This window comes from Leishmania braziliensis, chromosome 33 (genome assembly GCF_000002845.2).
Source record: "Leishmania braziliensis MHOM/BR/75/M2904 complete genome, chromosome 33".
Lineage (NCBI taxonomy): Eukaryota > Euglenozoa > Kinetoplastea > Trypanosomatida > Trypanosomatidae > Leishmania > Leishmania braziliensis.
The window spans coordinates 871,201-891,618 of record NC_009325.2 but is presented as its reverse complement, the minus strand read 5'-3'; the positions used below and the strand labels follow the sequence as shown (position 1 = coordinate 891,618).

The 20,418-nt window shown below is 57.3% G+C and overlaps 5 protein-coding genes across 5 annotated transcripts; all 5 read right to left on the bottom strand.

The window, feature by feature from the left end:
* Window positions 1–391: 391 nt before the first annotated feature.
* Window positions 392–4,171, bottom strand: LBRM_33_2360 (conserved hypothetical protein; the record flags this gene model as incomplete). Its single annotated transcript, XM_001567954.1, has 1 exon — window positions 392–4,171. One exon carries the CDS (start codon window positions 4,169–4,171, stop codon window positions 392–394), a length of 3,780 nt encoding a protein of 1,259 aa, XP_001568004.1.
* A 2,207-nt stretch (window positions 4,172–6,378) lies between these two features.
* LBRM_33_2350 (putative protein kinase) lies at window positions 6,379–9,429 on the bottom strand (the record flags this gene model as incomplete). The annotated part of the gene is made up of 1 exon (XM_001567953.1): window positions 6,379–9,429. One exon carries the CDS (start codon window positions 9,427–9,429, stop codon window positions 6,379–6,381), a length of 3,051 nt encoding a protein of 1,016 aa, XP_001568003.1.
* Window positions 9,430–13,779: 4,350 nt separating this feature from the next.
* LBRM_33_2340 (conserved hypothetical protein) lies at window positions 13,780–14,130 on the bottom strand (the record flags this gene model as incomplete). The annotated part of the gene is made up of 1 exon (XM_001567952.1): window positions 13,780–14,130. One exon carries the CDS (start codon window positions 14,128–14,130, stop codon window positions 13,780–13,782), a length of 351 nt encoding a protein of 116 aa, XP_001568002.1.
* Window positions 14,131–14,820: 690 nt separating this feature from the next.
* On the bottom strand, window positions 14,821–16,092 carry LBRM_33_2330 (conserved hypothetical protein; the record flags this gene model as incomplete). Its single annotated transcript, XM_001567951.1, has 1 exon — window positions 14,821–16,092. One exon carries the CDS (start codon window positions 16,090–16,092, stop codon window positions 14,821–14,823), a length of 1,272 nt encoding a protein of 423 aa, XP_001568001.1.
* A 1,055-nt stretch (window positions 16,093–17,147) lies between these two features.
* Window positions 17,148–19,511, bottom strand: LBRM_33_2320 (conserved hypothetical protein; the record flags this gene model as incomplete). The annotated part of the gene is made up of 1 exon (XM_001567950.1): window positions 17,148–19,511. The coding sequence occupies one exon, from the start codon at window positions 19,509–19,511 to the stop codon at window positions 17,148–17,150; it is 2,364 nt and encodes a 787-aa protein (XP_001568000.1).
* Window positions 19,512–20,418: the final 907 nt, after the last annotated feature.

Sequence of the window (20,418 nt, the reverse complement as noted above, 5' to 3'; positions counted from 1 at the left end):
TTAATGTGCTTGCTGTTTTTCTTTTGGGTGTGTGTTTGGGTCTGTGGTATCCCTGCTGTGTAGGGGTGTGTGAGTGTGTGCGAGTTGACAGGCTGGGTCCCACACACACACACACATGCGCGCGTCGTCAATGTGGGTAATTCCTTCACCCCTCTTTCTAGCTCGAGTGAGATCTATGGAAAATAAGCAAAATGCGTGAGAGGTCTCATCGCCCCTACTCGGGCCATGCACTCGCATTCGCTTTACTGTTGAGCGTGTGTGGACAGAAGAGAGACACCTGAGGTTCATAAATCCGATGATCTCTCTCTCCCCCTCTCGCCGTGGTTGCACTGCCTTCCAGGAGTGCAGAGCCATGGCAACTGCTACCACTACTCCAACACGACAGCGGTTGTTAGACAAGCATCATAAAGGGCCGCAGCGGCCTGCCCTCGCGCCCCTTGTCGTAGCAAGCCTCCACGTCCACCTCCACCGATTGACCGCAAGCCCGCTCGACAATGACCACCGCTCGGCGAGGCCCCGCAGTAGCCAAGGAGGGGGCTGAAGAAGTGGCCGCAACCTCGGTGAAAGTGTCAGTTTGCTCCAGCACCATACTCGCACGGGCCATCACTGCTGCCGATTCCTCCGGCGATAACGTTGCCGCAGCCACGTAAACCTGCTTGATTCCGCACCCTTTCACCTGCCGGTAGTACTGAGGGTGGTGCCGCAGTACGTACAGCACCGCCGCCTGGTCAACGGGGAACAACGTCGTGCGCGGCATGTGAGCGACAGAAGCACCACTCGCGTTAGCCTGTGACAGCGCGGTGGGGGACTCCATGTCTGCTATGCCACTTGCAAACTGCGTGGCGGTGTTCGACAGCGGCTCGTAGGGCCTCTCCACCCCCTTGATCGCCAAATCTACTCTTGATCGTTTTACGCCGCGCGTCAGCGGTGCATCGCTGGCAGTGACGCTGGTAGCAAAGGGCACTGCGGTGGTGTCTAGTGCGTGGAGATAGTACTGCAGCATCCCACGTATGTGCTGCAACGACACCCGCTCCACAGCGTCCCCAAGCTCTGGAGGAAGCGGCAGGCGTTTCGTACTTCCACTGGAAGCGCCTTCGCGAAAAAGGTGCGGCACCAGTCGCTGAGGCTCCCGCAGTCGCGAGAGCCTCGGTCGCTCGTAGCATTCCTGCAAATCCCAATCCACTGCAACCCCGCATGTGCGCACCAGAAGAAGTTTCGACGATCCAGGCGAGTGCAGATGACCGCCACCGCTCCCGTGCCTTCGCTCTGACGACGTGGGGGTTGGCGGTAACGCGAGCCTCTGCACACCGCAGCCAGCCAGCAGCGTTGCGGAGGGGTGGCTTTGGAAAATGCGAAAGAGGGCACTCTCTTCTGCGCGGCGCAGGAGCAGCACTTCCACGGCTGTCACAGTGCAGTTGAGCGCCGGTGCCGGCAGTGACGTGCCACCGCTGCCGATACCGCCGATGTTACTCACCAGTCGTCGGACCGGCAGTCGCCGGACCGTGCGCTCGGGTGTCTTCTGCACATGCTCCACAAATGTGAGCGCCTCACTAAACCCACCACCCATCACCATCCGCAACGCTGCCACCGTCGCGAAGACGCTCGGGCCGCCAGTCGACCTCGCTTGTTGCAGCCCCAACTCCACGAGCCTCGCCGGGGTGATCACTCGGGACTCTGCCCCGCTGTTGTCCAGCAGAGTCAGGGCAATGCCCTTCATCCAGCTGCGCACTCCCCACTGCTGAATACCAAGACGCTGGCAAGCAAGAAAAAGAGAAAGGCAGTGACGCTGCAGCACCTCCTGCACAAAGTCCGCGTCGGCAGGGCGGAGACGCTCGCCGCACATCTCCGTAGCGTAGCGGGGCAACGCCGAGCCGAGGCGACAGAGTCGATCCGCCAGCTCCTCAGCACTGTACAGCAAGGGAGAAACACACAAAGCAGGGGGCGTGGACGACGCGGAAGAAACGCCGCCAGCACCGTCCACCTCTAGAGCCCCGTCCACAAACGTCTCGGTGAGCTGCTCCGCGGAGGGTGTAGAGGCGACAGCAGAGGGAGGAGTTCTCAGAGTCAGTGGTAGCCGACGACGCACCTGTGCTGCTCGGGCACCACTCAACAATGGTGAAACCATCAACGGTGGCGGCGGGGGTCCGACACAGCGGAACAGCTCTCCCCGGAAGCCGCTCCAACCACCACCACCGCGGCTGGACGTCAGCCATTCACCGCAGCGGGGGCCCAACACACGGAACGAAGTAGCAATAGGGTCACAGGTGAGCAACAGTAGAAATGAAGGCGCCATGGCTGCGGCCAAGGGCAGCGAAGCTGAAAGTGAAGCTGCATCAAGAGCGGAATCAGCAGCAGCGCCATTCTTGCGAATCGTGCCTGTGTGCTCTGCTGGTACCGTTGTAGACGATGCGCCTTCGCGTGATCCGGCCAAGGTGAACGTTTTTACTGATTGCCGCGGCTGAGATCGATGTGGCTTTGCTTCTCGAAGGAGCTCCTCGCAGCGCTGACCAGTGTAACCGAGGATCACCTGGCGCAGACGTTGTCGCAGTACGTCAGGCTCGAGCACACATCGCCTCAGCGTGCGTCGCCACACCACGGCGAAGGCGATGAGCGCAGGATCTTGGGGAAGTGGAGGAAGAGAGAAGGGATGCTGATCTCGAGGCGTGTCGTGAGGCATGAAAGGCTCAAAGGTGAAGGCGGCGGCAGTCGCAGAGCCAGCGGACCTCACGCCAGTGATAGGTTGCTGGCGTGCGCCCAAACGCGGTGCGGAAGACCCTGTACGCGCGGAGGAGTAACCGGGGAACATGCGAAACTTGGACCAGGCGGACACATCAGGGCTTGATCCTCGCGACAGGCAGAGATCGCGCGGCGGCAGTGGCACTGCGCGGCTGCCAGTCGGTGTGGCAGCGGTGACGGTGGCACCTCGCCGCGACAACCACTCTGCAGCAGCATGCCTCAGGATTTGTATTGCAACGGAGCTCGCATCGCCGCCGCCACTGCTGCTGCTGCCGCCGTCGGCTGTCCATGTATCTGTAGCAGCAGTCCACACCTCTTTCTCCATGGCAGCTTCAAGCCACGGCACGAGAGGGCGAGGGAGCGCAGTGACCACCTCTTCGGGAACAGCAGACGCATTGGTGCTTGTGGATACTGTGTTGGTTCTTGTGAGAGCTTCCAGCAGCACTCGCACCTGCTGGAGCATGGCTGCGTATGTCTGGGGAGGCTGAGAAAGGAGCAACTTCAACGATCTCAGTTGTCGACACGCCTCGGCTTTGCTGTCGTGAGGACAGCCCGTTTGCATCTCCGCTTCTTCTTTTTCAAGCTCGAGGACGAGGCTGCTGCCCCACAGCCCCTCCAACTCGGACCAAACCCTGCCAGCGGTCAGGACTACGTCAAGATACATGATGGTGCCCGCGCACATCACGTACACCTCCTGAGCCGGTACCGAAGCCTGAGCAGCGAAGGAGTGCAGGGACCACAGTGACTGACACGTGTGCATGCTCCACCGCGCGCGTGCACATCCAGCGACTGCAAGTGTAGAAGCAGCCTCAGGTACTGGTGATGGTTGCCAAGTGCTGTAGTACAGAGATGTGCAGCAGCCGACAGAAGGCGAAAGCAATGCACTATACAGCAGTGAGGGGCAAAGCAGCCGCTCGTACGGAGAAACCAGTGAGATCCAGTTCCACGCTGCCAGCGAGCGCGGCGGCGGCAAAGTACCCTCAAAGGATTGCGAGAGAGATGAAGAGGCGACAGCGGCGGCCTCCGCCCTAATCTGAAACGGCACGGGAGTGCCACCATTTGCTGAGGCGCTTGCTCCGTGGCACTGATCGCCAGCGGATGCCGCAGCACGTGCCGCTATTGACGCCAAGTCGGTGCGCTTCAGCGCACAACGTACTTGCGGAAAGCCAGCAAAGCGTACCGGGCCGCGCGCCGATCCCACCTTGCTCAACAGCTTGCGCTGATAAAAGCGGTACGCGTACTGCTGATCCCAGTATAACGAGATGTGCTCGCGCAGCCGCTTGTTATGCCACTGCTCATCGCCTGCGACATCGCCTTCTCCGTGGTGACGGTGGAGGACGTGGAGGAGAAACGAGTCGGTTGAGTCGAGAACCTCTGCGGACTCCAGTGGGAGGAGTCGCTCGCTTCGGGAAAGACCTGTGTGCACGAACGTCATTCGTGGCGTGGAAGAAGAGAGGGTTGGACGAGAGTGGAGGGGATGAGAGGGCATCAGCTGGTGAGGAAGGGCACACACTCACCCCATCCCGAGGGAGAAAATAATGGAGGAAAAGAGCAGCGAAAGGAGGAAGCGCAGCAGCCACAGAACTTCAGTCGAGCCGCATGCCTTGAGTAATCAAAACTAATGAGAGAGAAAAGGGAGTACGAGACGGTGCGAGAGAGAAGGGGGCTTGAGAAGGGATGTGCATCAACATAGTAGAAAAGATGAGACAGCCGCCAGAGGATCGAATCACAACCACAGCGGCCGTTCATCTGGACGAATGAACGTAGCACACGGAAAGGCATTCGCTCACGCGTGTGTGGAGGACAGAGCAACAGGGGCCTTCCCCCCTCCCCTCTCGTACTACACGGCACCGACGTAGAAAGAGACAGGGGTGTCGAACTCACTTAAACAACGCGTTTCTCCACACATACTCCTCGAGATCCACCCTCCAACTCGAAAACTCGATGAGCGCGCACGCGCCATCGGCGCACTTGTTGGTGTTGAAATACTGTTATGCGACTCGCCCTTTCTTTCTACCTTGGGCTAAATGTGCGTTCCTCCCTGACCTTATATTGTGGGAAAGGCAGACTGTTACCGCACCGCTCTCCTCAGTGTCCACGTGCAGACCTGCAGACTACGTCTACGAAGAAGTACGACGAAAATGGCACGGGCCGGAGAGGCGGAACCCGGTACTCCATGAATGTCAGCATGATTGGCTCGCTCGTACAAAGTGATTCACTCGGCAGGCTCTCCACCCAACAACACCGTGCCAGACGTTTGCATAAAATCTCAGAGGCTATAAAGTGAGCAAAAATGGCAACGAAAAAAAAGGGAAACGAACAGCCTACAGCAGCGGCATCTGCACCCTGTCCTGATCAAACCACCAGCCCTCTCCTCTTCTCTACTCACTAATCACGTTTGCAAGCAGGGAAAGAGGCAAAACTTCTCCTGTTAACGAGCCCATTTCCCTCCCATACAACATAGCAGCTCAAACCCCCACTCTGTCCCCCCCCCTTCGGCCTGCCACAGGCCCATCGCGCGGTGCGAAGCAACCCTACACACGCATTACCGACCTCATGCCGCCCCAGCCATCTGGGCACGACTCCAGCCCCAAACTCCCCCCACTGCCACTCGGCAGGGCGCCGAACAGCCGCGCCCATTGTGCCGGCCGCCGCCTGGCGCGTCCCGCGGAGCGGCGCAGGCGCCTCACACCAGCGGGCAGCGAGGAGCCGGGTGCAAGGCGCCCGAGCCGCGCGGACACTCTGCATATAATAGCGCATGGTGCAAAGGGGCCCGCTGTCGCAGGCCTCTCCGGCGCAACGCCACCCAGGCCCGGACCGCCGACGTCAATGACAATACACCGCTCCGACCTCCCCTGCGTCGTGGGGACCTCACCCTGCCGCCACCAGAGGCGGGTCGGCATTAGCAGGGGCAGGGGGTAGGCACTGTCTGGACCCCCCACACACACACACATACAGAGAGAGAGATCGGGGGTGCGGGAGACCCCCAGGCGTCCCCCGTCATGGGGGGAGACAACTAACAACAACCAAGCGATACAGAGAAAGGGAGAGAGAGAGAAGCACTGCTGCTTCAGCCACACGACACCTACGCACCGCTAGCGTGAAAGCACAGAAACGAGGAAGGCAATAACGCAGGCGTGTCCACGCGCAGCACCAGAGAAAGAGCTGAGGAAAAGCGCGAGAGGTTACGTGGCCGATTAAGCACTACAGGAAATAAAGACAAAGTAAAAGAGAGTGTGGCGGGTTCATCCGTTAGCAAATGAAATCGGCCTCGGCGCGTGGGGTGTACACACGCAAGCGAGAGAAAGAGAGAAGGGGAAAAGAACACGCCACACAAAGAGCCCTCACAACAATGAAGAAAAAGAAGCGGAGAGCATCACGTGAGCCTACACGCACACAAGAGAGAGAAGGAAAAGGAAAAGAGGAGAGCAGCAGCGGCACGCGCCTGGACAGGCCTGAGGTGCGGCACCTCGTGCCTGCAGGCGCTGCTTCTATGTGCGTCGGTGAGCCTCTCCTCTCCTGAGTGTAAGAAGGAAAAAAAAAGAGGAGAAAAACTAGAGTGGAGGAAGACGTCTGGAGTCGATAGCCCCTGCCTCCCTCTCTTCCTCGGCAGCTCTTTATTGCTGCATCGCTGCCCGCCCCTCATGCTGTGTACAAGGGTGTGACCTGAAGAGAAGTGTAGTAGTTGAGCAACTGACGAAGCTCGCCTGATCGCTCGGCGTCGTGCGTGCAGCCGCCCAGCTCCTCCAATACAGACGATGTCGCTGCCTGAATGCTCTGTGGCGTATGCCGGTACGACATGTAGCGCTGACGTAGCTCCTCACTTGCAATGGGCGGAAACCCGGGCACGCTCTGCTGGTAACGGGCGTGCGGCGGCGGCTGATGGCGGTGTGCCTGCGGTGTCGGGGACGGGGATTGGTGAAAGAGAGACGTCTCGGAAGGCGGTGCGGTGGACATGTAGATTGGCGGCAGCAATGGTTCCGAAAGCTCGCGCTTCTGCGCTTGTTCGAGTGGCATGTTATCCGCTAAGTTGAGCAAATATGGTGAGCCGTCGCGCTTCTCGGCTGGCTGACGAGCGGCCGCCACCTGTGCCATGTTGCTTGGCGTTGGGCCAATGTAGTAGTCTGTGTCGGCAAAGTAGTCATACTGCTCGTGGAGATCCATCTCCATGGCTGCCCCGTTGCCAGGTGGGACGGTCGACGCCGGCGGTGCCGCTGCCCAAGTGCCGACTTTAGCGTCAACGTGGAGGTGTCCCTCGTTGCCACCGCGCGACACGTGCATGCTTGGTATTCGAGTCGCCTCGTTCGGCAAGGTCTCATTGTTGAAGGGTTGTTGTGTTGGTGGCATTGCCGCCCCCGCACCGCCACCAACGTGGCACGAGGAAATGAAATTATACGGGCCGCTGGTCATGACGGAGGGCGGCACGGACTGCACATGGCTTAGCCCAGTGCGGTAGTTGCTCTCCTCCAAGGGGATGTTGTACGCCGACAGCAGTCGTGCAACTTCATCAGCGGGCATGGACTCCATTGTCTGCGGCAAGACGCTTTCAGAGATGCGTGGCTCTTCGTTCATCGCCGCGTCGAGTGATTTACCGACGCGGTAGCTGTCCAAGTCGAACACGCTCGGCATCTGCGACTCTAGCCTGGGATCTTCCTCCTCGTCGGCAGTGCTCGACCGACGCCGCGTGATTCGGTCACGGAATGTGGGACTCAGCTCCAGCGGCGGCGTGTCCTCCACCACTGGACCGCTCTCCTCGGAGCTAAAGGAATGGGTAAAGCGCCTTTCCGGCTCCGCTCGCGCAGCCGCCGCCTCAGTGGGGCCGTCGGGCAGTGAGGCAGGACTGTTCCGGAAGATGCTGCCAGGACTGAGGTGCAGCATGAAAGCGCTGGGTCGCTGGTGCTGAAAGCCCGTGAGGCGCTCTTCGTCGTCGGTGTCACATACCTGCTCGCTATTGCACCCAATGTCACCCTCGTCATCATCGTTGAGCAAAGATTTGCAGTAGTCCTTCAAGGTACTGTTGTCAAAGGGGGGCAAGGCATACCGCTGCTGCTGCTGTGGCGGACGCGTTGGCGGCGGTGCTGTTGCTGCGCCACTCATCCTGGCTGAGTCGAAGGCTGAGAATGACTCTGTTGTAGAGCCCAGCTCTTCGGTTTGGCCACTCTCATCGTGCTGCTGACGGCTGTCGCATAGCATCGAGGACGAGCAGTGGCCGGCGACAGACAAGCAGTCGTTAATGGCCGTTTGCCGTGTCACGTGGGCTGCCTCGTTGTCGCTTGCGCTCCCACTCTCGCCACTGCTGATGCTGCTGCTGCCACTGCTCAGCGAACTGAGCTCCTCGTCGCCGCTCTCCTCGTTCACCGGGGGCATCGTCTTGCGCAGGGCACGCTGCACAAGAACCAGGATGGCTGCCTTGTTCTCCACGCGGGAACTCTCCGAAGAACCGCTGTAGGATGATGTGTACGGCGTTGGCGTGTACTGCTTCACATTGGTGCCGTAAAACACGTTGTATTTGCGGAACAGCTGGTGCTGGCAGAGCTGCTGGGCCGTTGGGCGCTGCTCGGGGAAAAAGGCGACGCACCGAGTGATGAGGTCGATCCACTTCTCTTTCTCGTCATCGCTCGTGTGCAGAATCCAATTGTGCTCAATCAGCTGGCGCAGCTGCGATGGGCGTGCGGCACTGCGCTGCAAGTACAGCTTGGCGTTCCCACTAGGCATATAGCGCTCAATGTCCTCGGGAGAGGGGGTGCCGATGGTGTTGAGAATGACTTCCAACTGCAGGCTCGCCTTGGCGCCATCCCACTCGCCGCGCTCGTTCAGCGCCGTGCGCATGGTGAAGAGCGTATGGCTAGTGCACAATTCGTAAAAAATGCAGCCCAAAGACCAGATGTCGATCTGCGGCGACCCGCCGGACACGCTGGTGATGACCTCTGGTGGTCGGTAATAGCGAGTGCAGATGTAGATGGTGTCGCTTTGCTGAGCATCGCGTGCGAGACCCATGTCTGCGATCAGCGCTGTGGACATGTACGGGTTGGTGATGTCAAGGCGCACCAGCACGTTGTCCGGCTTCATGTCGCGATGAATGATGGAGCACTGGTGCAGGTAGTCGAGGCCAAAGCATATTTGAAAGGCGAATACGACGGCCACCTGAGCCAAAAACTGATGCGTCACACCAAGCCGCTGCACACTCGACTGCGACGAGAGGAGCCGGATAAAGTAGAAGAGGTCGCCCTTCATGAGCGGCATGACAATGTGTACATTGAACTCGTCCGTCCTGTTAATCCTCGTCACGAACCCCATCAGCTCTTCGTGATGCAGGCGCAACCTCTCATCTTCGTTCAGCCCTGCGTAATGATCGCCCAGCACGTTTAACTCGAATGGTGTGTTCTCTGCCGTCTGTGCGACGCTCATCAGCGGGTCATCAAACCCATTTGAGTTGTTGTGGTTGGGTATGGCGACCGCTTTGGTGGCGAAGATGCTAAAGTACCCGATGACGTGCGGGTGAGCCTCGTGTAGGAAGGACATAATGTCGATCTCTCGCACGAGTCGGCGGCTCTCTTGATTCACGTATCGGCTAGGAATTGTTTTGATGGCGACATTATCGTTTGTGATGGCGTCTGTGTACTCCTCCACAGCGCCAAAGCCCCCCTTACCAATCTGCTGCACCAAAATGTAGCGACCGGCTAACAGGTGCATGATGCTAAGAGGAAGGAGAGAGAAGAGGAAAAAAAAAGAAGCGGTAACTCACTACAGCTCTTATCCACAACGCTGAAAAAGGGGGTGTGCCCCGCCCGACTCGTAAGCGCTCCGCCAGACACCAGGCAACACGCACAGAGAGAGGGAAACAGCAGACGCGCGAAACTCACGAAGAAAAGTAGACCGAAATTAGGAGGACGGAGAAGAAGGCGCCAAGAAAACGAAAAGCTCCAGTTACAGCCACAAGGAGAGGGGAGAGGGGGAGGGGGGAGAAAACGAAGGTAAAGAAGCACAGCCACACGTGCACAGGTAGACGGCACTCCTTCGACAGCGATGACGAAGCTGTGAAAAGAGAGAAACCTGGAGAAAGACAACAACAGAAAGACCAATTTAACAAAATATATGTATATATATATATTAAGGAGGAAAGGCGGCAGCTGAGCTCAAAAGACGTAGACTCGGTGGCATACAAGCATACGGTTAGACGAATGGTAAAGCAGAGGGGAGGAGAAAAGGCTGCGGCCCCTGTGCCAACGGACGAACGATTGCAGAGACGCCGACAATCCTAGACAAGAGCACCACGGAGAGAGGCGGCAGTGGCGCCACTGGTAAGCCAATACAGAATACAGAAGAACGAAAAGAAGTCGCGTGGTGTTACAGTACTTTGCAATCGTCGATTCTCCGGATAATCGTGGTTGGATGCGCTGCGTACTTTTTCGTTGCGGTTTCGATTCTTCTCGTCTCGCGTCCCGCAGCTGCACGAAGAAAGAGACGGCGAGTAAGGGAAAGAGGGGAGTCCAAGGCAGAGGAATTTGGAGGGTAGACATACATCGAATGACCGGTCCTTCACGGAAGTGCAACCACAAAAGGCCCGTGCCGAGAGGCGACAGAGAGCAGTGAGGCAGTTTAAGACAAGGGAAACAGGACAAACGATCTGAAGACGAGTGAAAGGGAAAAGAAGTCGAAGAAGATGACCCGACGACGAGTACACACCGGCACACCACACACACACGCAAGACAGCAAGACTGAAGACACAGCTCGAAACAGCACGCGCAGAGAAAAAGAGAGATGAAACGATGCAAGGCAACAACGAAATCAGAGAGAAAGAGAGCCGAAAAGCAGATCGATGGTGACACACCAAGAGTAAAACCGACTGGTGCTACAGAGTACGCACCACACAGGAACAGAAAGGGAAGAGGAAAGATGACGGCAAACAAGTACGCGCCCGCACACACACAAACGAGAAGAAGCGAGTCAACAGGGAGGAAATTCAAAAGGGGAAACTCAACATAAGAGAGTGGGGAGAAGGAAGCAGAGTACCTCAGCCACCACGTGACGCTGCCTGAAGTGTGTCGTGTACGTTGCGGCCGCTTCAGTCTCTTTCACTACAAGGGGAAACAGAAAAAGGGGGCAACTTACGCCACGCACGATCAGCCGACGCGCCTCTACACAACACGCTAGGAAGGTAGACAAAGGCGAAGCACTATAAAGCGAAGGAATAACTGAAGCACAAAGGAGCGCCAGCTTCAATGCACTGACCACAACAACTTGTGCGGTGCACTCGACAACATACCACAACGGCAGCCAAGACGAGAACAAAGCGGGAGATAAATCGGAACAGAGAAGGGCGAAGGAAAAATACGATGACGATGATGACAACGATGCTCTACTTTCGAGAGATAACCTCGAACACGCGCACTAAAGCACTGAAGCATACACAGAGAGAGAGAGACACGTTACGACGAGAAACTGGGTGAGAGTGGGAGAGAAGGGTGAGAGCGCAACAGGCAAGCAGGCAAACGCATGCACGCGTGTGTGAGGAGGAGCAATCACTCTCGAAAATCTGACCACGAAAAACAATGAGGGTTTGAATCGTTTCTGGCTGGGGTTGATTTGCTTTCAAGAGAAGAAGGGCCCAATAAGAAGGTGAAGTAGAGAGATGAGCGGGAGGGGGGAGGGCAAAAGACAAGAGGTGAAGAAAAACCCGTAAGACGCATATAATGGGGAAGGAAGGGCAGCTGTGCTTGTGCTTGTATGGGTGATTGTCTGTGCAGAAACAGCCTAGATACGACGAATGGCACGACCAGGAAGAGAGACTTGGTGCGTTGACAGCGATACACTCGTGTTTGTTGGGCTTATGAGAAAGCGTGAAGCATACCTGTCCACCGCGACGTATCTCTGTCCGTGAGCTTCTTCCCCTCCTTTCCGCTTCTCTGCGTCACGTGATGAGCTGTCCGCGTGTTGCGGAATCGGTATGGGAAGAGAGGAGGTGGTGCGGCGTTGCTGTTGTTGCTTTGCGGTTTACCTAGGGCCACCTCACACATATATGCGAGCACGCCTACACACAAAACTGCACGGAGGCAACCACCGATAGCGGGAATAAACGTCAAAAATCCAGCAGCCACCCCCCCCCCAGTGAATGGCTGGAGGCAGGCGATAAAAGAAAAAGGGGAAGAGTAGCGGAGAAACGACACTTCACTAACAAGAAGCACTGAAACGTACGGCACACGCACGCTGCTGAGAAGCGCGAGGCAACAGCGCTTGGAGTGGCGAAACACACGGCGAAAAAAGGGAAAAGCCACAACACGAGTCGCGTAACCTGCAGAGAAAGTGTGTGAAGAAGGGAGCGAAGGCGTGGTCTGAATCGAAGGAAATACACAGAAACAAAGGTAAAAAAAAAAAGAAGAAAATCGGCGAAAATATAATCCGCCTGTAGTACTAGGAATCACGAAAGTGCCTGCCTGTGTAGGTTCGTGTGCGCGTGTGTGTGTGTGTGGGTGCGCGCGCGTACAAATGAAGTTGACAAGATGAAGTCAACGGGGCACATACCATCAGCGGGGCCACTAGTGGAGGCAAAGAGGTGCCGAGGAGCAGGAAAGGAAAAGGACAAAACGTGGGGGACGTCAGAGAGGAAACAAAGAAAGTATCGCGGAATCGAGAAGACCCAGGCCGAGGAAGCGCATGTAGGAGTACTGATGGTGTGCTGACACGAAGCGGGAATCCTCGCATGGGAGTGTGTGTGTGTGTGAATGGCGTGGGCAAAAGTCATAGAGCCAGCAGCAGCTTTACAATTTTGCACAAAGAGAGAGAGAGACACTGTCAAGCATGTGTTGGACAGAGAACCCACAAGTGCAACGCACATAAACACTGCTGCTGCTGTTGTCGTGTCTTTCCACGCCCCTCCCCGTCTCTGCTCGGCAATGCTCCACTGCTGCAGCACCGCCGCCCACACCCTTATGCAGTCACAGGTCACGTTCACCTCGCATTTGAAAGCAATCTCTCAGCTAGCACCATGGCGGATCGACGAGTGACGGCTGTCTTTTTTCTTTCGGTTTCTTCTTCGGCTTCAGTGGTGTCACTTTTACTCCGGTGCGCCACCTTTTCATTTTTGGTTTCGGGGCCTCCCGTGCATGTCACCTTCTCTCGGTGAAAGGCAAATCAAATTGAAGGGAAAAGAAGAAAGAACAACAAAAGGAGCGGCAGGGCGGGGGGACAACTCGCTGTGTCCGCGCAGGACAACTACGAGATGTAAACAAGCGCACACGACATACACACGGGCACACAAAGACGTCTTGTGCACGCGCAGACCAGACGACAACAACACAAAGCCCTCCGCTGCCAAGAGAGAGAAATACTAGAAAGAGAAAAAAGCAAGAAGAAATGAGTTGCTACGGAGAAAAAGAAACGCCTCTGGCGCGTCGTTTCTTTTGCATGTACGCTGCTCTCCCTCTCCCTCTCCACCCCATACCCGCCACCTTTGCTTGTTCGACTCTGGTTCACTATAAGTTAGCTATTAAAGTCGAGAGAGAGAAAGAGAGAGAGAGCGGAATCACATCATTGTGGAAGAAGGGCCTGTGTGAGGGGTGTGTGTGGGGGGGAGGAGAGTGTCTCCGAAGCGGTGCGGACTGAACGGGAAGAGGCCTAATGTCACACACACACACACACACACACACACACACCTGCACAATTTCAAACAACGCACCACGCTAACCTGGACACCATCTTGTTTTTTTTTGCGTTTTGTCGGCGCCGTCGTCTCTTTTTTTTTTTGGAGAGGCTCTTTGAGGAGAGTGTCGCGGTGCGACGTTCGCCGACGGTCAACCGGAAGGAGAAGAGCAACACATGAGCATGAACAATCCGCATCTGCCCCATCATACTACCCTGTCTCTATAGCCCAAAAAAACGCCGCAACGCACGCAGGCACTGGGGTCTGGGGAAAGAAACAGCCTAAGTTGGAGAAGAGGGAAGTGCGTGCGGGGAGAGCTGTGCACAGTTGCAACCGGCAAACGCATTCTGGCGCCGTCTCACTCATCGACCCCTTGCTCACAGAAAGTAACGGTCTTGTATTCTTAAGCCTGCGCGTCCAGCTTGTCTTTGATGTCATTCATGAACGGCATGATGCGCTCGTGCTGGATGCGGAGGTTGGCCACAGCCTCCTCACCCTCCATTTCAGTCCCATCGTTCGTCCACAGATCTGTGGAGTCCTCGATGAACTGTTTCTTGGTCCCCAGGCGGTTGAACACGAAGTGGCGAATAGCGAAGACCTGCACTACGCAGCACGCCAAAGTCACCTTGAGCATCACCTGCATCGTCGCGCCGCTGATGCCAGTCTCACCGCAGTTCGCGTAGAAGTACGTACGAGCGCCTGAGCACACAGCACGGCTGCTGGTGAAGCCCTGCAGACCCAGGCGCCGGAACATGGCTGACACAAGAACGAGAGCAAAAGTGAAGATCTGCTCAGATGGCCGGTGGGCGAGAAAAGACAGATCGGAGATGATAAGAGAAGCAGCACACAGCTAGAAAACCAACGTCACTGGGGTTCGAAAAGGCTGTAGGGTGCTTGAGACACGTGGAGTGGAGCGTAGATGGTGCTGAAGGCTAAGTGGGGGACACATATCGGGAGCAGCGTCGCGGTAAGTCATGAGAGATGGGAGGAGCAACGGGAAAAGAGAAGGGAGAATGTAAGTAAGGGAAAGGAGGTGATGAGAAAGGGAAAAAATCTTCAACCGTTCTTCATTTTCGAAGCGCGCGACAATGTCTCCCCCGATTGCATTGGTGCGCGTTTTCTGCCGCCTGATGCAAAAACTTAGCGTGGAGCTGATGGGGTGACTCAGGTCACAGCAGCGCCATGCACACCGATTTCCCCTCGAGAAGCAAACGTAGCTCAGTCAAGCACTGCGTTACTTGCTTGAGTAGGTAGGCTACCACCGCGCTGCTGCTGCTGCTGCAGATAGGTGACAGTATCTTTTCTAGAGTTATCCGTAGTGTTAAGTGAGCACCTTATTCAAACTTACTCGAGTCGAGCAGCCACACTATCACCCCACAAGCACACCGTTCTCCACCTGCCTCTTTCAGTGAACGAGGATATGGGCTAGCACACGGCCGTGGGCTCAATCAAGCTCGTCGCTACCAGGTGCAATGTAGGCGTCCATGATGTCGTCCAGATAAGGCAGCACACTCCGCTCGAGAAACTCGCTCACGCTGGGTGCTAGCGTGACCGCTGGCGTCGCTGCGACAGATGAGCCATCCTCCTCGACTACCTCCACGCAGCTAGCTGAAGCAGCCACCTTCGCGGCGTGTGCGGCCTTCGAGACATCGAGTGCCCCCGCGAGCACTTTCTTCGCGTTTACACTCTCCAGTCTTGCCATGCCATCCTCTGACTCGAGCATGCTGGCGATGAACTCTGCCAGGCTCTTCTGAATATCCTCAATTGGCTCCTTGCAGTTCAGCCGTTCCACTGCTGTCACAAGCGCGTCGCTCTTCAGGATTAGGCTGTAGAGTGGCTTTGGTGAGCAACTGCAGTTGCAATAGCACTGGGCGGCAAGATAGCGATGGCGTGGGTTCGGTGACGAGAGCGAGCTGCTCAAGGTCCCGCGCCACTCGCTGTCTTCCAGCAACAGCTCCTGACCGTCGAGGGTGCGGGTGACATTGAGCAGAATGTGAAGGATCCACCGACTCAAGTCTCGGTGTGACGTAGCGGGCAACGAGGTGTGCTTCGGGTTCGCCAAGTCCTCACCGTCATCGCTCGCTGCATGATCGGTCTTCTTCGCTGCATCCTCTCCGACTTCGGCTGCTGCCTCCCCATTCACCACACTTCTTGCCGCCTCCATGGCGGACACGAAGCGCTCGTAGTACACCTGCAGCTTTCCGAGGTAGAAGCCACGCATGTCCTCGTCATTTTTTTGCAAAAGGTCGTCAATGGCGGTCACGTGGCTGGCTGTGAGGTTGTTCAGCAACATCAGCGTCAGCTCCAAAATGCTGCGCACGTACGACTCTGGCTGATCACTCCGCGCCATCCCATCCAGCAGCCGCATTGCCTTGCGCACCACCTTGCGCTGCACCAGCATCTCGGCGCAGCTGCCGTCAGCCGAGCAGTTGATAAGGATTGTCAGAATGTCACCTAGCACGAGTTTGCCGCCCGGGTGCAGACATTGGAGGAGGGCGTCGGTGCAGCTGGGGCCGTACTGCGCGGAGGCTAAAAAGAGATAGAGATCGCGGTTCTCCTTGCTGTGCTCGGCGATGCCATGAATTGCCATCTTGCGAACATCTTCTCGTTCGTGACGCACAAAGGAGAAGGTCTCCTGAAACTGCTGGATGGTGTCGGCAGAGGGCATAGTCTGCTCCCCTGTCACGGGGGAGACAGATAACGAGACAGAGGCCATGATGGGCGCCGGAAAGGGGGGAGAGGAGTGGCGCTCAATAAAGAAGAACAAAGAGGTTGGTGTGAGAAGAGCGCTCCAGACAATGAAGTGCGTCGGTGCGTAGAGTAGATGGCGCGCTTGGTTTGTCTCGTTTTCCTCTCTTCAGGGTGGACGTCAACAGGAAGCGAAGCGGGTAGGAGGAGAACACAAGAGTGCGCTATATGGGCAGCCAGCGCAATCTGCAAAGGTGCAGAAATGGTGATGGAGTAGTAAGAAGCGTCATCGCCAAGAAAAAGAGCAGCGATAGCAAAGAATAAGGTAGAGGAGGAGACCGAGCGCACGAGAGGAGAGATTCCGCGCTTGCGCAGGATACCGATTCCAGCGCAAACAGAAAGAGCCCACACACACTTCAACGTACTCGCGGAGGTCGTTCGCCTAGAGAATCCAAAAATAATCCGTCCAACTTTATCCTCCTTGATTGCGTGGCACGCACGTACATGAGTTCGTCGTTGAGAGGGAGGGGGAGGGGGTGAAGCGACTCGTTCAACTTTCGTTGTTGCTGCTCGTGACTATCATTACGTTGCACTTGTTGAGGAACTTTTCATTACGCCATCTCGCACCATTCCGGAGTTTGTTGTTTAGCTCTGTAGCACCGTGTGCCTTTTTAACCCACCACCACACCAGAAGAAAAAGAGATGCGCCAAACGTCGCCTGCAAGGCGGACTACAGGAACGAGGGAAGAAGAACAGGGACAGACACGTCGTGACGTAGAAGAGATAGAGAGAATACCAGGAAAGAAGAGAAAGGTACGTCGGCCAAGGCCTGACATGCTGTCACTCACTGCGCTCATTCTCGTTCTCTCCATCCCCTCAATACTAACTTTCTCACCTCTCTGGCTCTGCTTGCTGTGGCTGCCTTCCCCCCTCCCCTCTCCTCCTCACTTCACCTCCGAAGCTAAAGTGGAGACAAAGCAGCGGCTGCGAAGGCGTACGTGGCAGTTGAGAGGAAGCGTTTACTTACCCACACACGCACACACCGTCCTATCCGATAGGTGCTCGAGCCTTTCTCTACAGGAGTCATTCACCGCCGACAGGCACGACGGCGCCAACACGGTTAGTCTCTGCTGCAGTCCCGTTAGTCCGCTGGCGCAGCGCTGCCACCACCTGCCGCTTGTGCACGCGCTGCCCATAAGACACACGCATGGCACGTATCTGAGCGTAAAGTGCGCTGGCGCTTTGCTGAGGAAGCAGTACCGGATCCAGGTAGCCGGCGATGTGAAGCTCTTCCATCAGCCCATACACCTGCTGCATGCGTGTGAGTTCGTCGCGTGGGTCGGGGCTCTCCTCCTCGACATCGCCCTCAACCACGCCAGACAGCATCGACAACGTCACCGCCTCCGTCAACTGCCGGACCAAAGTTACGATGGCGGTCAGGCACTGTCGGTCGCGGTATACGACGGCACCACCGTGCCGAACAGCACGCTGGGTGTGCTCCAACAGCTTGCATAGCAGCACTGCCTCATCCTGCGTGAGCTGGTAGATGAGTGTGCGGTTCGACGCCGCTGCAGCCCCAGCAAAGGCGGCTGTGTGCTTGGCGGCGTTTAGCTGTGCAGTGATTGTCGCGTGCTCCGTCGCAATACCGCGGGCCTCGCTTAGCACATACCAGAAGGTCGCTTCGCTGCGCTCGAGCTCCGTCACAGGGCTCGCGGACGGTGACGGAGCTGATGAAAATGCCGCTCTCGCTGTGAGTTCGCCGGCATAGTCGGCCTCCTGCAGCCCAGACCGCCTCTGTATCTCCACCAAGACGCGGCGCGTCAGGATACTGCTCACATCTGCGATCGCCTCCACCTCAGGCTCTGGCTCCGTGAGCCAGAAGCTGCAGCACGCCGACAGACCGCGACGGAGAACTGTGAGGTAGTCGGACAAAGAGTCCGCGTGCATGGCCTCCCACATGAGCTTCTCAGCAAGTTTGTTGTGCGTAAGCAGCTCTGTCACTGCGATCTGCTGAGAGAGGAGTTGCTGTACCTCAGCATGCACACTTGCGTCGCTGTCGGCGGTCACAAACTGACGCACCAGGCGGGCTTCCTGCTCCTCGAGTTCACTACGAGAGAGGTTCTGTCGCTGCAGCTCGTACTCGCGTGCAGCCTTGATGAAGGCAGCGTAGACGCTGGCGCGGTGCCGCGGGTCGCGTAGCCGCAGCGTCATGGCGGTGACGGCGCGCAGCCCCTCGTCGAATGGGTAGCGCGGCAGCAGCGCCAAGAAAACCGCGTATCGTGCTAGCGACGTCGCCAAGGATGCGCCGGCGCGCACCTGAACAGCGTGCGGGCTCAGCGTTTCCCCGTAGGCAACGTCCTGCACGAGCACTACGTGTGTGATCAGCCGCGCAGCTTCACTTTTTCCTTCTTCAGGGACGATGTCAAACCACTCGGTCGCACCCACCAAAGCCTCCGACGCAGGCACCGCGGAGGGTACTGTAGACAGCAGAGAACCCTTTCCATCCATGCACGTCAGCGTTTGCAAGATGAAGCGCATCTGTAGCTGCTCTTCCAGCGGCGCGCGCGTCAGAAAGCCGGACTGCAAGCGGGCAGTGAGGCCCTGCACCAGCTTCTGCGAGAAGCTCGCCGCCCAGTTATCACCACTACCCGTCATTTCCTCGATAAAAGCTGCGTAGCTGCGGTCGACGGCGCCAGCTGCCGGTCGCCCAGGCTCCTCGCCACTGGCGCCGGTGGCAACCATCACCTGCTTTGTGAAGGCGATCACCAGCGCACACCGCAGGTAGCACCACACTATGTCCTTCCAATTTCCGTTCATCTTGAAGGCGTTCTCCAACACGGTAAGGTTTCCGCACAGCGCCGCTCCAATCACGGCATCGAAGTCGCTTACAGCGTTCGGCGTCGGCGTCGCCGCGCTTCCCTGTACGCCAACAGCGGCGGCGGCGCTGCGGTACTTAAGGGACTCTTCGTACAGCTGCGAGAGGTTGTCAAGGCGGTACTCGTTGCCGCACCACGCCTGATCCAATTCACCATGTGCGTACTCGCCAAATAGAGGCACCAAAGCGGTTTGGCTGAACCACGGCTCCTGCACCGTCTGCAGCTGGGCTGCGCTGAGAATACAGCTGTGTACGCAGCTCTCGTACGTGACGGCGGCGCTAATGGCGCGATGCAGCTCGCCACCGCGCAGGTACGTCAAGATGAGCTGGCGGAGCACCACCTCTTCCTCTCCATGCAGTCGCGGTTCGTGCCGCGAGTTGTCGCGGTACGTACTCTCCAGCCAGCGACAGATGATATTCGCCCGGCGTAGAACCGGCTGGCGCTGCAGGAAGGCTTGTAAATGAGCGTAGTGCGAGACGAACCAGCGACGATGCGGCTGCACCGACTCGATGCCAATGGCGTCCGGGTGGTACTGATCTGACTGCTCGGCATCCGCGTAGACCTCCTGCATGAGAGCCCAGAGGTACTCCTCCTCCTTGCGTCCAGTCGCGCGGCTCGCTTGCTTGAAGTACTCCACAGTTGGCACTGCTCGAACTGCAGCGGTGACAGTGTTTGACAGACATCCAGGAGAGGGGAGCGCGATCGAGGCACTCGAAGATGGAAGGTACCACTCCGCGAAGGTGCGCAAGGCAGACGTGCTGGACGCCGCGGTGGCAGCACCACATCGACGACCAGAGGCCGCAGATGGAGCCGCAACCACGACCGTGTTAGCCGCTGTTGTATCGGCGGGCACAGGGCGACCGTGCACATCACGGGCATAGGCACCTGACCGGGGGAGCACGATGTCTACCTTGCCGTACCGTCGCTCGTATTCCGTCATTGCAAGCGTACGAGAAGCTCTTAAGCCAAAGCGAAAGTAGGGGTGAGGGAAGGAGGAAATGCCTCCTGCGGGCGGCCTGAAAAAGGAGAAAGGGGGGAGCACGCAGGGAGGTGTAGGAAAATTAGCGGTTTCCCTATTGACGTAACTGTGGAGGTACGTGCCTGTGTGTGCCTGTGTGTGTGTGTGTGTGTGCAGCCTTCAGTGCAGGACGCCAGCAAGGCGATCAGCGAAGAGAAGAAGAACTCCCCCCCCTCCCAAAGCAAAAAAAAAAAGAGAGAGACGTAGAGCCGAGGTAGTGAGGCACCAAACAGGGAAGAAGAGAGACTGTGGGAGAGACACAGCGGCGTGAGAAGCAATTGTGCAATCAGTAAAGTGCAAAGCGGACGCGCACACAGACATAAGACACAACTACGTGTTAGTCTGTATGCCCACGAGAGACGCACTCCGGCCACCGAAGAGCGAACTCTTAAAGGTGCAACCGCTCTAGTTACCTCCGCGGCTGCACTCGAGTGAAATGCTCAAACGGAACCACAGCGAT